The sequence below is a fragment of the Monodon monoceros genome, unplaced genomic scaffold, assembly GCF_005190385.1.
Source record: "Monodon monoceros isolate NGI ecotype Baffin Bay Population unplaced genomic scaffold, NGI_Narwhal_1 Super_Scaffold_15, whole genome shotgun sequence".
NCBI lineage: Eukaryota > Metazoa > Chordata > Mammalia > Artiodactyla > Monodontidae > Monodon > Monodon monoceros.
Window position 1 is genome coordinate 58,010,853 of NW_021703771.1, and position 15,954 is coordinate 58,026,806.

Below are 15,954 nucleotides of genomic sequence, written 5' to 3' on the forward strand. Positions count from 1 at the left end.
CAACCTGGAAATTACTCAGAAAGATTATCTGTTAACGTTTTTACTCATTCTGTTTTATAAATCTTTAAAAGGGAAAGAAGAACTGTACAATTTTACCAATTTGAAAAATGATCTTTCTTACTGTCCTATGTTTTTTGATTTTTGAAGTAGATGCCTGGATAATTACTTTTCTAAACTGCAACAAAGACAAATTTTAAATAATTTAAATACATTTTAATAGTTGAATAAATTTTGCAACTGTTAATACTGTTCAGTTTCTCATAAATGGCACCATTTCTACTCAAACTGATTATTCTCTTGACCTCCACTTATTTGAAATTTTCTCTTCTTATAGATCTGGCTGACAGCCATGTATCAGGGTTTAAAAGCTGGTACCTACTTTTGGCCAGGATCAGATGTGGCTATAAATGGCACCTTTCCTTCCATATATAGGATTTACAACAGGTACTAAAGCACCTGCAGATGTGATCTTGTCTAGGCAGGGATGATTAGAATTTTTTTTTTTTTTGGCTGCGTTGTGTCTTTGTTGCTGTGCGCGGGCTTTCTCTAGTTGCGGTGAGGGGAGGCTACTCTTCGTTGCGGTGCACGGGCTTCTCACTGCAGTGCTTCTCTTGTTGGGGCACACAGACTCTAGGTGTGCGGGCTTCGGTAGTTGTGATGTGTGGGCTTCAGTTGTTGTGGTGCATGGGCTTAGTTGCTCCACAGCATGCGGGATCGTCCCAGACCAGGGCTCAAACCTGTGTCCCCTGCATTGGCAGGCGGATTCTTAACCACTGTGCTACCAGGGAAGCCCTAGAATTTTTTTTTTTTTTGGTCTTAATCTTGATGGTAATTTTATTTTTCCAGTTGTTTGGGCCAAACAATCTTGAAGTCAACATTGATTCCTCTCTCTTACATCCCTCATCCCGTCTGTCAGCAAACCCTTGGGCCTCTAATTCAAAATATTATATGCAGTCTGAGAGCTCTTTATTACCCCCAGCATTAACACTCTGGTCGAGCCGTCATCCTCTTTTGCCTGCACTACTGCAGCTGCCTTTTTACACGTCTCCCTGTTTCTATTTCTGTTCCCTATAATCTATTCTCAGTTTATTAGCCAGAATAATTACTTAAAAGAACAAGTCCAATTATGACACTCTTGTGCACCAAAAACTTCAACGGCTTGCAGTTTAGCAAAGAGTAAAGCCTACAAGGCCCTTGTGGTATGAGCCCTGCTGTGCCCCTGCCTCTCAGACTCCTCTCCAGCTACTCTCCTGGGTTCTGTCACTCTGCTCGAGCCATACTGACCTTTTCGGTGACCCCAACATACCAGGCTTGCTTCTGCTGTAGGGCCTTTGCACAGGCTGTTCCTCTGCCTGAGACAATCGCACTCCATGTATCTGTACAGCCCACTCCCTCACCTCCTTCTGGCTGTAGCTCAAAAATTACCTTCTCAGTATTGTCTTAGCCTCATCACACTAAGCTTTCAAATTCAAATTCTCCCACTCCAGTTTCTCAGTGCCCCTTGTTCTGGCTCTAGTCTTGTTTTTGTTTTCCCATAGCATTTTTCACCTTTCAATACACTCTGTAATTTATTTATGTGTTAGGCCTATTTATTGTTTGTCTTCCTTGACTAGAATGTAACCTCTAGCAAGGACGTCGTCTTTGGTTTGCTCACTGATAAATTCTGTTTAAAATGAACAAATCATGTCTGACCAAAGATAGTGCACATAAATGCATAAATGAATGAAGTAAATAAAAATCAACAAATTGAACTAATGGATAGTAATTAATGGCCTTCTATTTTAATCGGGGGAACAGTGAAGGAAGGATGGATGAGAAGGAAAGAAAACAATATACATTGAATTTATAGTGAGTCGAGTGTATCTCCATATAGGTATTGAAAACGGGAATCCCTTTGAGTAGTACTGAATCCCTTTCAGTACTTTTATAATATATGGACAAAAAATATCTGAAAATATCAACCTGCCTTCCTGAGCAGGCATATAATGAAGTTATTTTGATATGATTAATTTTTAAAAATTATTTTTACTTTTCATTTCAGAAGTGTCACATATGAAGAAAGGGTCTTTACATTGTTAAAGTGGCTGGACCTGCCCAAAGCTGAACGGTAATATCTAGTGTCAGGGAAGTGCTGGCACAGCGGGACGTTTGTGGGCATAAAATGAAAGTATTTCTTAGTTTAAATTACCATTTTGGAAAAAAACTTGGCGTTTCCTTTTTACGGGCATTTTTCAAGAATTATTCTTAAAACCAGACATTTAAAGACAGAACTAGTGTGGCAGAGAAAAGAGTCAGCAGAAAGTCATAAAGTAGGAAATACAGAGGGCTGTGGCTCATCAAGAGAGGTCTTAGCAAGAACAAGACAGATTTTCAGCACTGAGTCAGACAAGTGCTTACATCCTGGAAGGTCTCATTTACTTCCTGCTAGACCACTATCCCTGCCAAAGCCAAGCAGAACCACTGAACCACTGGGCCTGGTTGTAGAGAAGGAAAGACCGGAGAAAAAGAGGAGGAAACTGTCACAAAGTTCCAGACCTACAAATCTCCCACACCCAACTTGTACCTTTATTCCAAATGGGTAACGTCTTTCTCTGTTTCAATTTTACCCCTAGACCTGATTTTTATACCATATACGTGGAACAACCTGATTCTGCAGGACATGCTCAGGGACCAGTCAGTGCCGCAGTAAGTTTTTCTTTTTAAACAAAGCTAAAATCATCTAGCCTTCACCCACAGCGTGAAACGTTATTCTTTAATTTCCACTGAATACAAGTGTATTTGATATACATGAAGACATAAAAATAGTTAAAAGTCTAAATGATTATCTGCTTTAATAACCACAAAATAGTTAAAAGTGTAAAAAGAATATCTGCCTTATTAAGCACATCTTGATTAATTTGATAACACTTATTGAATACTTAGATGCAGCATCGTTATCTCACATCACGAGAACATCAAGGCTAGATCCCGTGTGTCAACTTAACATGTTAATGTAGCCCATTTCGAGCCATGTCACCTGAAAGTCCATCGTGGAATATATGGCTGTCTATTCAAGCACAGCTCCAATCAGAAGTTCCTTATAATTGGACAATATATTATTGCATCAGGCAGAGTTATTCGCCTTCTAGGCCCCCATTATAATTGAGGTAGACTCTTCAATACTTGTTACTTCATTATCTAAACCATTTTGTATTTACTACAGAAATATAGTTCTTAAATATGATTTTTTTTTTAAAAAGCAGATTCTCTTCTAAAACCCACTCAAGGCTGCATTGTCTTGGACATGATATAAAGTTGCAAAGGTCCCCATGAGTATGGCGTTTCCTTACCCCATGGAAACTCATTTAACAGTTTTCCCCAGTTGCAATGCAAGCATATTCATTCTGGCAGCATGACTTAGGTGTTTGTCAGAAATGCCCTTCTTCCTCCTTTTCATTAAATCAAAATGATTTCTAATGTAAGCCCTGCTCAAGTCTGACCACTCTGAACCCATTAGTCCTCTTTTATATTCCTACACCACCCTTGAGTGTCTCACAGAATCTAACACTTAATCAGGTTATTGTAAGGGTGAATGGCTTAGTAACTACCTAAAGCATATTCACCATTTCTTCTTTTCCATTTTAATTGTTATCCCTGCTTTACATGATCTGAGAGGGGATACTCTAATCTGCCTTTGTCTGACCCCTACAGCTGACTTTAGGTGCCATATCTTTTTCTTCTATCCAATGCTCTAGTTTAGTACCCAAATAAATTTTAAGTGTAATTTGGAAAAGGGCTGCCAAGGGGACGATCAGGTTGCCCTGAGAGGTCTTTAGGGGCTAACCTAGTCTTGGTTGGGGATGGTTAGAAAGTTCTCTGAATAACAAAAAAGATAAAAATTTCACAAATGGCCTGATTAAGGGAAGAGCTGAGCACATTAGAGGAACAAATGGACAGACAAATGGACAGGTAGCTAGACAAGTAGACAATATGATAATGGTAAAAATAAGAATAGCAGCTAACTCTTATTGTGTGCTGCTCTGTGCCAGGTGCTGTTTGAATTGCTATATGAGGATTATCTCTCACTAGTGTCAGGAGCACTGTGGACCAGGGGAGAGGGCTAAGAGGAAGCTTACAGAAGTAGGCAAGCGCCAAACCATGCGAGTTCTTCTAGGCCATAAGACGTGCAATGGGAAGCACTGAGGCATTTTAATCAGGGAAGGACATGATCAGATCTATGTGAATTTAAATATCACTTTTATCATGTAAGAGAAATGGGCTAGAGAGAGCAAGGGAAAGTGGGGAGACATGAGTTAACTTTTACAACATTTCAGGAAAGAGATGATAGTGACTTGGACTGTTGTAGTGGCAACCATCATGGATGGAAGAAGGTATATTTAAGATTCATTTTAGAGATGGACTTGATATGACTTGGTGTGAGATGGGTGATGGGGTGGGGGAATCAATGGTGATTTTCGGTTTCTAGCATAAGCAGGCAGTTTCTCCAATAAGACCACTGAAGGGCATCTTCTTGGAGGTGAAGATCATGTTGTGACTGGGGTGCCTGTGACATCCAAATGGAGATGTCCAGAAGGCAACTGAATATGGATTTAAAGCTAAAAGGAGATGGCGATCAGGTCGTTTGGCAGCATACAGATGGTGCATGGAAGCAGAGATGTCCTAAGGAAAGAAAGAGTGAAGAGTGAAACTAGAAGGATTAAGACAAAGCCTCATTTAAAACTTAAGAAGAGGCCAAACAGATGCAGAAACTGGAAGGCTTTATGGCTTTGCTATTGCTATTGTTAGGAGGCTGGCATCTACTCACTTCACGTTCAGTGCAACGTGCCATCTATGGAGTGTGTACTTTGTGAACAGCTCTGTGCTTAGGAAGCAGGTGATGAGTTTGGTCGCACAGTCCCTTCCCTGCAGGGGCTCCCATGCTCCTGGGGAGACGGACACAGGCACAGATGATTTCTAAACTGTGGAGAGTCCAAAGGTAGTGGGATGCCAGGGTGCCAGGGGAGGACAGAGGAGGAAGTGCTCTGAGTGCAGCCGGGAGGAGTGAGTAGGTGGACTGTGTGAAAGGGAACATAATTATGCTGTGATTACAGGTGGAAACCATGACTCTCACTGGCAAACCAGAGTGCGTGGTCACCCTGAGAATGAGGGTCAGGAAAGTGTCATGGAGTTGACGATAGATTTAGCAGTATATAGAGATGATTTGAGTTAAAGTCCTGCCCTGTCCCTTAGTAACTGTGGGATCAGCAGCATGTCACTTAACTGCTTTAAACCTCAAGTTTCCTGGTCTCTATAGCTGGAAATTCCAATAGCACCTTCCATGAATATTTGCTGAGAGGTTTCATGAGATAATGCACTAACACTCTTAACAGTAATTGGCTTGTAAAATCCTTTCTCAAAAAAGAAAACAAAAGGCAATCATTGTTATAATAGTACTAAGAAGATTAAACATTTTTCCCAATCCTGTGGGGAAAGTGCTATTATATTTTCTTATTCACTGAAAAAAGATGAGGTTATGTTAGTTAAAAGTTATTCGCTTAAACCTTAAGTCAGTTAAATATACTATATCAATAAAGTGTAGAAAAGTCTAAAAATACAAAAGAATATAAACAATAAAATAAAAATGAACTCCAACTCATTATTCAGAGACAATCACTATTAACCGTACCTTGATATATTTTCTTTTGGTTTTCCATATATGTGACTTTACTGTGAAATGCTGAATATATTTAAAAACAAAATTGGATTATGCAATATGTAAGGGTGTGTATACAGTTTGGCTTTAATTTTTTAACTTTAGCATTGTACTGTGATCATCTTCCTATGCCATTGTTCTTTAAAAATATTTTTTAAGTTAGTTTTGACTGGAGTATAATTGCTTTACAATGTTGTGTTAGTTTCTACTGTACAGCAAAGTGAATCAGTTATACATATACATCTATCCCCTCTTTTTTGGATTTCCTTCCCATTTAGGTCACCACAGTGCATTAAGTAGAGTTCCCTGTGCTATACAGTATGTTCTCATTAGTTATCTATTTTATACATAGTATCAATAGCGTATATATGTCAATCCCAATCTCCCAATTCCTCCCATCCCCACCCCCTTTCCCCCTTGGTATCCATACATTAGTTCTCTACGTCTGTGTCTCTATTTCTGCTTTGCAAATAAGGTCATCTGTACCATTTTTCTAGATTCCACATATATGCGTTAATATACAATATTTGTTTTTCTCTTTCTGACTTACTTCACTCTGTATGACAGTCTCTAGATCCATCCACGTCTCTACAAATGACCCAATTTCGTTCCTTTTTATGGCTGAGTAATATTCCATTGTATATATGTACCACATCTTCTTTATACATTCCTCTGTTGATGGATATTTAGATTGCTTAAATATTTTTTAATGGTTATTGAGTATACCTACTTAAGGATATGGTATAATTTTTTCCTTCTATTTAAATTGTAAATAAATAATGTGATGAATATCCTTGTATGTTTCTGGACAAATGCCCAGAAACAGAATTATTAGGTTATAGGGTATGCCCCTTTTAAACCCTCTGGCTACACATTGTCACACTGTTCTCTGGAACACGTGTAACCATTTAGGCTCCTATGGAAGTGTCTATGGACTCTTCTCCCCAGCACTGGAAATTATCATGAAAACCTTTGCAGTTAAATAATGTTTGAATAATGTTGAAGTTGAACACTTTTTCTCAGGTATTTATTGGCCAGTAGTCTATTTCCCTTTGTAAGGAATATGGTTTAATTTTTTTTTTTTGTCTATAGAAATATAGGGAAGTGGTATTTGGTAAATGTAGTACGGGTGCTGGGCTCTGATATCCTATTTCAAAACCCAACAATTTCAGAGAAGGAAATTACTTAATTTTTACTTGATTAGATAATGGTTTGGTTAATTAAGCCTTAATCCATGAAGATAATCTTAACTCCAATGTTTTTTTCCTTAGGTAATTCAAGCCTTACAGTTAGTAGATTACACTTTTGGATTGTTGATGGAAGGCCTAAAGCAGAGAAACTTAGTCAATTGTGTCAATATAATCCTCTTGGCTGACCATGGTATGCTTTCTTTAAAATCATATTTTATCATTGATTAAATCTTATCACTTTGGGGAGCATACAAAAAATAGAGATTTTTTAAAGTCTATTTCTAGACCTAGAAGCTCTTAAATGAGCAAAGAATGAGCTTTGTAGTAGGCTGTGATGAATAGAGGACTAAGATTTATACTTTTAGTTTAATTATTCTAACATTCACTCTGAAAAATCTATCCATACACTTAATTTTCTATATACTTGGAGTTAGTAGTACTTAACAAGGATGTGGCTGGGCTGTCATCATAAAAAGTGTCTTCTTTTCAGTGAATGATTCATTCATATAGATTGGCTGCAGTTTACTGAATTGGCTAGTTTTACCATGTTCTGTGTATTTTTTTGGTCATGTGAATAGACTTCTATAAAGTCCTGTCACTCCACATTTCTCTGCTTGAGGGTAGTTCTCCATTTCAGTCAACCTGAATATTAAAAGAAGTGAGACAGACGTCATGCCTTCTGCAACCTCACTTTTAAAGTACTCATTCATTCAACAAATATTTTTTAAGCGCTAACTCAATGCCAAGTATTTTCCTTGATGTGGTGTGGTAGGAAGTAAATAAAGCAGAAGTGGACCTTTTCTAGACAGGGTAATCTAGATGGGGTGAGAAGAGGAAAAGGGACACGTCTGCAGGATATTGTTTATATCTTACAACAAGATAATGTGAGACATAGTCATTTATTTTAAGTTTCTAAAATGGTTCCCTAATACTTTGACCCATTGTTTTAAAATCGAAGAAAATATTTTAATGCATATTTTGTTAAAAAATTATAAAATATAAAAATAATAAAATGAATGGTAAAAATAATAAAAATATGGATGGAGTCTGAAGAATCTTCAAATAAAAAAGGTTTAACTACCAATTCTTTTTTAAAGCATATGCTTCTTATATAAATTTAAATAATACACTTATGAAAAGTAAAAATTATCTAGACTTTGTTCTCTTGCTTAATGTATTGTTTTATAAAAATGCATGTTATTTTTTGATTTAAAAATATATCATGTTGCTTTATGTAAAATCAGATGTTATAAAGATTTAATTAGCTTCCTACAGAGAACTTTCTTCTTCGAAATTACTTTAACAGATCTACATTGAACAGATGATCTGTTTATAATTCCTATCTGTTCTTCTCTTATAAACATGATCCTTGTCTTCCACTGCCAGGATTTTCAAGGCCTGCTAATTAGAATAAAATAATTGGGTAAATTGTAAAGGTTCTCAGTCAAACTTGGTTTGAGATCTGTAACATAAAATATCTCCTATTTGATCTGATCAAAGACAACCGATTGTTGCCATCTTATACATTCAGTGAATACTTTTTTTTTTAATTCAGGAATGGATCAGACTTATTGTGACAAAGTAGAATATATGACTAATTATTTTTCCCAAATAAACTTCTACATGTATGAAGGACCTGCCCCCCGCATCAGGACTCTGAATATACCTCATGATTTTTTTACTTGTAAGTATGAAGATGACCACATAAAAAAATAAAGGTAATACTGAAAGCGAATAACCATAGCCTCCTGATTCTGAGGGTGCGGGGATTACCAGGCCCCCTCTTCTCACCTCTTGGGAAGACCACACAGAAGCAAATGAGAAAATCCCATGTTTAATTACAGTCTGTCATTAAAGTCTATGGTAATGTCTAATATTGTTAAGTTAAAATATACTCCATTCTTAAATGCTAAAATAGTTCTTTGCTTAAAGTACTTTTTTACTTAATTTTACCAGATCACAGTCATTAATAAATGTCTGTGTCACATTCACCTGAATTGTTTATATTTTTTTGCAGTTGTCAGGTATCAGTTGTAATGTGATTTACTTCTTTTTCTTTTGAAACAGTTAATTCTGAAGAAATTGTTAGGAACCTCAGTGTAAGTATACAGTCTTCTAATACATATGTTTAAATTAATGGATGTCTTTAATCTAAGTTTCAAGAAAGCTGTATTCTATATTTTCAAGTCCAAGCCATTTGTAATTTATTTCTTAAACCTCCATCAACTTTATTTTAAATTCCTGTCAGTTGGTTTTACCTTAGCTGTTTTTATTTTGGAGTTGACACCACCATTGGAAATTTGTTTGGGTATCAGAGGCACTGACTCCTGAATTGAATGGGCTGATGTTTCATTCAAAGGAGCTGGGCTAGTGAGCTTCAGGCGGCATCATTCTTCATATTTTTTGTATGATTTAATATTGGAAAATAGTGAAGCACAGATATTATAGATCTTTTTGTACAGGTCAGAAAAATCAACTCCCTTAAGTATAATTGTAACTGCTTTTGATTGGTTCTTGCATCCCAGGTTGTAAGTAAATAAGCAGGACAAATTCCAGATAGCTTAAAGCGGTCGAAATATTAAAATATTTAATATTTTTAATATTAAATGAAATATTTATTTGTTTTATATTATATATAAAACCACCATTATATTAAATGAAATATTTAATATTAATAAAATATTCTTCTATGGTGGTTTTAATGGTTCTATGTTTAAAGTATATTTGCAAATATACATCTATTATATGGATTCATGAGTTTACCGTGGCTTGGGATAGGGCTAGATTTATTTACGTATAGGCGATATGCAAACATAGTAAAAACTGTGAGAATAAAATGTGAATCATTGAACGCTGAAAATGTGAATAAGGAAACACTGGGGAAAGAGTGGTTACTATAACCTGGGACCCACTGCAAGTTTGAAGTAAGAATGAACGCTTGAGCAGAAATTCTTTAGTGTTAGTCACTCCTTTTGTCTCTTATACCTAATATTCTGATCTTGAGTAAGCATGATGGATCATCTCACTCCCTACTGGTGAAGGTGGTGAAGGGTGTACCTGGAATGTGCCCATGCTGACTGGAAGGGTAGTGGAGAATTTCCAGCAAATGGACTCTCTAAATCCACATATCATTTTCCCTTTTTTCCATCACCTCATGATCCATATAGCTGTAGTCCTATTGGTGAAATGATGGCAAATGTCTAATAATCCTAGGGGCGCAAAGGGCTTGGATACCGCAGGCTTTGGAAATCCATTACATGGCATCACAGATAGGACCAGGCCTGGAGCTGCAGAGCCCTGAGGAAATGGACTATCATTTTATGAAGTAGCCCATTATTCCCAGGGAAAAGTTCCAAGTGGTCGTACAATATTTCCAGGAATGCTGATTTGTGGGCCTATATTGAGCTTATATTGGACAAACATAACCAAAAGTGAAGTGGCAAGTTCCACACATTCTGGCTGCATGACAGACAGCAGCATCAACTTTGTTCTTAGATAAAAGGACCAAAATTATGTCTCAACTCTAGTGTCTTCATCTCAAATTCTCAGATGCAAAGAATAACCCCATACTTCTTCAGAGGTTGGCAGTGTACCACAAGTTTTCTCTGGATTTACTCGGGCTGTACATCCAGTCAGCAAAGTGCGCCTCATCAAATGATCGGCGGTCCTTAAGGGCACATTCTAGTCCCTTGGACCTTTGAGGAAGCTGCATCCTTGGCAGCTGCCACAATGTGCTTGCCTGGAAGTTACAAAAATAGCGGCTTAAGAAAGAAGTAATGATACATGAAAAAGTAGAAAAATAAGAAGACTGGAAAAGTAGGCAAGAAAAAAAAAATCTGGCAGAAATATCTGTGCAATAAATAAGTTTCTCTGCCCTTTTTCATTCTATAACTCTCTTCACTCTCCCACTCTCTATATTTCTTTTGAATTTTTAAAATCAATGTTGTAGTGTCTCTTCTTTTTCTTATGCAAATTGAACATGAGATAATAGTGACACAGACTTGAAATATTTATGAGATTGTTGAGGCTTAAAATAAATAAGAAACTGAGCAAGTAGAAAACAATTCATTTCCCCTTATCCTTACCTGTATTTTTTTTTTTTCTGTTGTTTCTCAAAAAAGTCGAGGGAGAAAAAGGTTCTTTGTAGTTCTATTTCTCATTTGCTCACTTTTTTTACATGTATAGATACCAGTATGATTTGCACCTTTACCAAGTTTTTAAATACGCCATCTAGTTAACAGCAGTTATTATTAAGAAATAAAATTTCATTCCAGTTTGTGAAGAGACCCATAAATTTTTCACAAGTGGGAGAACTGGACTAGATTTCAAAAACTATTGACTTGATTTGAAAATTAAGCAAATGTACGTTATTTAAAGGGTAAATTGAGTCAATTGTGAAGGGATTTTTGGTGCAATTTAACTAATTAAAAAAATTTTTACTCATATGTATTAATGTCTATATAAGACTTTTCATGTATAATTTAGACTCCAAATTTGTAATTGCCACTCTAAATACAAACTTATATTTATTCTTTGTCAAAAAAGGAGGGGAGATTTATGGTGGTTTAATGTATATACACAAGAATAAAACTTCAGACAGCAAACAATATAATTTACATCATATGTTAAATTAGAACTTAAATATTGTTGCAACAATTAAAAACAATATAACTAGAGAATGTGACTACACATAATAAGTTTAATGTTCCTATTTTATTAGCCAGACTTAAATCCTCTTACTTTTAAAAAGTGTTTAACAAATCATCTTAGGAGGTGAAATTGTTGAATTAGTTTGCATATCTTATAGGTGTCATGAAGAAATAATTTACCTCTTTTTCAGTGCCGAAAACCTGATCAGCGTTTCACACCCTATTTGACTCCTGATTTGCCAAAACGCCTACACTATGCCAAAAATGTCAGAATTGACAAAGCTCACCTTCTGATGGATCGACAGTGGCAGGCTGTGAGGTCTGTGTGCCTATTAACTTATCTCATAATACTTTTTTTTTTTTGCGATACGCGGGCCTCTCACTGCTGTGGCCTCTCCCATTGCGGAGCACAGGCTCCGGACGCGCAGGCTCAGCGGCCATGGCTCACGGGCCCAGCCACTCCGCGGCATGTGGGATCCTCCCGGACCGGGGCACGAACCCGCATCCCCTGCATCGGCAGACGGACTCTCAACCACTGTGCCACCAGGGAAGCCCTCTCCTAATACTTTTAACAGCCATCTTTCATTATAAATTTCCTTGACCTTACCCTGCTATTATGATCACATGAATTTTCCTGAGTATGACAATTTCTTGACCTTTTATATGCTATCTAGCACTTCTGTATTTGAAATGACTGTTACGAGGTTGCCCGTCTTAGCCTACTAATTTTTACAATGTAGACGAGAATGAGGAAGAAGGCTGACTGTCGAGAGATTATCAGAACCAGCACATTCTTAACCTCTGAGACCACTGTGGTCTCCTTTAGGTGGCAGACAGGATATAAAGATGGCATCAGTTGTCTCAGAGGCTGGTAATGAGTAATGGATTAGATAGCTCTTTAAGATCTTTGTCATCTTTGTGGTTTTTCTGAAAGAGCATGCTTATGGCTGTAAGGCCAAGCTAACCAATTAGTTGTAACATTTCTTTTCTTCTAGCTATAATTGTGATTCATATTGATCATTGAGCATTTGCAAAATATAAGGCCATTTTGAGAAAATATAAAGCATTCTGAATCATTCTATCCCCAAATAACCAATTAATTAATTGACTCAACAAAATGTTATTGATGCTTGCTATGTGTGTACCAAACCCTGTTCTAGGCATTTGGGATACAGGAATTATTCCTGCCCTCCTTGTCAAATGGAGAAGCCTGATAATAAGCCAGTAAACAAATAAATACATACTATCTGGTAGTTTAACTCACATTCCCTATTTTTGTATTTTATTCCAGTATTTTTTCCATATGCATAAGTGGATATAAATAGAAGATATGTTTAGTAAAGGAAGAGGAGACAAAGGAAGAGAGGAAGTTGGGCTCTAACATAATAAATGTGTGCAGGATGAGGAAATGGAGATTTGCTAGAGTCTATTCACTGAGATAACAGGAAAGCCAAGCAGGGCACCGCTAGGCCAGGGAGTGTGCAGTTTAACACGTGGCCACTAGATGACACTAACCTTTCTTCTTGGAATTGGAGTTTCATAGCCCTTTGGCTTAGTAGGCTGTCCTGTGGGTCAGGACAGCATTCTCTAAAAGAAGATTAAATTACGTGAGATAAACTAAGCTTTACTAACGTTAAATATATAAGATTTTTAGTAGTGTGTGTATGTAATATATAAATGTGAGTGAGTTCTCCAAATATTTACTGTTGAGTATGAGATCAAAGGAGTTAGGAGACCAATGGTGCAAAATGAGAAGGTGCCCATCAGTTCAACAACATGGACTATGGGTTATAGAAGGAGAGCCCAGCCACCAGGATACCTCTGGGTTTCACACATTAATACTCAGTCTCAAATTGTGAGCTTTGTACATGTACTAGCTAGCAGTAAGATGTACATAGAGCAGCAGCCCCAGAGTTCAAGTCCAGGCTCCATACCTAGTTTGTTGTGAGAACATGCACAGATAAATATCTCAGGTCTTCAATTGTCTCATCTGTAACACAAGACGAACCTGGTTTTACTATTCTCTTGCTATTCATATACAACGTAAACTAACTTACATCAGAAGAAATGCTGACTACAGCCCCAATCAGAGCAACAGGAAGTCTCATCTTCCTGGGTGTATCCTATCTCCAACCCTTAACACATGAGTCTCAGGCTGGGTGTATCCTATCTCCAACCCTTAACACATGAGTCTCAGGCTACCTATTTTCTAAGTTAAAATATGTCATCTTTAGTTATAATGTTCAATATTTGATAACTAGATTACCTTTTCAAATTATAGCAAATTTAGTGTAATCTATTTTCCTCCTTTTCCTCCTTATTTTGCCCTTTATAAAATGTGTTAGATTTTACTAATTTGGGGAAACTCAATTATTTGAAACTAGTTGAAGTAATGTTAAAGTTCCCTTTTAGATAACATGAATAATAGCTTTTTATGTTATGACTGGAAACTGACAAATCATCGATTTGTCCAGGCACGTTTCTAAGAAATGGAGATAGGCACAGTCCCCACCCGAAGGATCTTCACCCAGGGAGGGAGGATGACAACAGTTATAATCAGGTGTAACAACTGTTGCACTGGGATCAAGTACAAGGCACAAGGAAACAAAGAGTGATTTCACACCCCAGGTGCGGATGCCAGAGAATGTCAGAGAACGCTTCCTCGTAGGTGTGATTCCTGCTCTGGGTTTTGAAGGCTCAGGATGGGTTAGGCTAAATGCTGTCACATAAGTGGGTCTCCCTGTGCAGTTGTCTAGTCTGTGCATTGTACAGAGGCACTCAACCAAGGAGACGAGTGGGAGCGGGAATCTAACCCTTGTTCAGCTCACCAAGCCTGGACAGGCTGTGTCTGCAGAGGAGAAGGACCCCTTTTCCTTACCGGAAGGCACTCCTCTGCTTGCCACACCTTGAGCACTGCCAGGCTGTGTCTTCTCAGATTTGCTTCTTTCTCTGAATTCTCTTCTCAGAGCAGTGGAGCACCTTTTTTTTTTTAATTATTTTTTTATATTTATTTTTGGTTGCATTGGGTCTTCGTTGCTGCGTGTGGACTTTCTCTAGTTGTGGCGAGTGGGAGCTGCTCTTCACTGCGGTGCGCAGGCTTCTCATTGCAGTGGCTTCTCTTGTTGCAGAGCACGGGCTCTAGGCACACGGGCTTCAGTAGTTGTGGCACACAGGCTCAGGAGTTGTGGCTCGCGGGCTCTAGAGCACAGGCTTAGTAGTTGTGGCACACAGGCTCAGTAGCTGTGGCTTGCAGACTCTAGAGTGCAGGCTCAGTAGTTGTGGCACACAGGTTTAGTTGCTCTGTGGCATGTGGGATCTTCCCGGACCAGGGTTCAAACCCGTGACTCCTGCATTGGCAGGCGGATTCTTAACCACTGCGCTACCAGGGAAGTCCCTTTTTTTTTCTTTTTTAAGTCAGTAGCAGCTCTGGGGCAAGGAAAGGTAGAAACAGAGGGTCAGGTTTCCAGGCAGAGGGACTAGATTCCATGAATTGCAAGTTTTGCTAGAGCACCTAGTGAATGAAGCTGCCTTCATTCAGGTCCTCCTGCATGAAGGACCTTATCTGTCAGGACTAAAGAGTGTGACTTTGTGAAAAGAGTAGGAGACCACTGGGAGATACAAGGTGGCTGGAGGTGAATATATTGGGATTTGCATTTCTGAGAGCTCACTCCAGCTGCCATATGGAGGAGGATGGTCAAGCAAGTGGCAGGGAGGCCAGTTAGAAAGATGTGTTGTGACCCAGTCTTCAGCGTGGTGACAGCCCCAAGGGAGGCTGTGGAGCTGTAGGGGATGGTAAAACTAGTCAGCACACTTTTGGGAAAGTATGGTGAACTTATGACCCAGATTTTCCAGAATAGTACCAGTTCATTATATTCTGTCTTCCATTTGTACTCATTAAAATATATGTTTCCATTTCCAGCAGGGACATGTAGGGTTAAATACAATTAGGGGTGTGTGTATGTGTACGAGTTATGTGGGAAGATTTTGGAGTTCAGAGTCAGGATAACCAATTCAGGTCAGATCTAGCTTAGAATGGTGGCAGTAGAGGAAAGCGAGGGAAATGTGACAGGTACGACAGAGAAAGTTAGGACTTGGCAACTAACTGGGTATCAGGAGAGAAGACTTGCTCATTGCCCATGTGTGTCATGTCCCAGCTGTGGCAGAGGAACGGGGCCTTAATTTTGACTTTATTAATTAGACATGGAGAAGATAAAAGAAATTTGTTCCAAAAGATTTTAGATAGTACTTGGAAGTTGAGCTAAATTATGAAAGATAAAATCAACTCATCTTTTCCAAGTGCCAGCTTCCATTTTTCCATATGTAATTTCCAGAGGCAAATTAATGGTTGGAAAGCTTGAATGTGAGCAATTAGAAAAGCAGACTTCTAAAGTTTTCACTTGGAAGCAAAAAAGAGAGGTTTTTC

The 15,954-nt window shown here is 38.0% G+C and overlaps 1 protein-coding gene across 3 annotated transcripts in view; it reads left to right on the top strand.

Moving 5' to 3' along the window:
- ENPP3 (ectonucleotide pyrophosphatase/phosphodiesterase 3) overlaps nucleotides 1–15,954 on the top strand; it is a 64,553-nt gene that overhangs the window by 21,743 nt on the left and 26,856 nt on the right. For all 3 annotated transcript variants that reach the window (XR_003793754.1, XM_029224319.1, XM_029224318.1), the window contains exons 9-15: nucleotides 335–444; nucleotides 2,042–2,107; nucleotides 2,613–2,685; nucleotides 6,964–7,072; nucleotides 8,438–8,566; nucleotides 8,950–8,981; nucleotides 11,723–11,850. Coding sequence is in view for 2 of the 3 variants with exons in the window: in XM_029224319.1 (XP_029080152.1) it covers nucleotides 335–444; nucleotides 2,042–2,107; nucleotides 2,613–2,685; nucleotides 6,964–7,072; nucleotides 8,438–8,566; nucleotides 8,950–8,981; nucleotides 11,723–11,850 (647 nt within the window). In the remaining variant the exon portion in view is untranslated. The remainder of the gene's footprint in view (nucleotides 1–334; nucleotides 445–2,041; nucleotides 2,108–2,612; nucleotides 2,686–6,963; nucleotides 7,073–8,437; nucleotides 8,567–8,949; nucleotides 8,982–11,722; nucleotides 11,851–15,954) is intronic.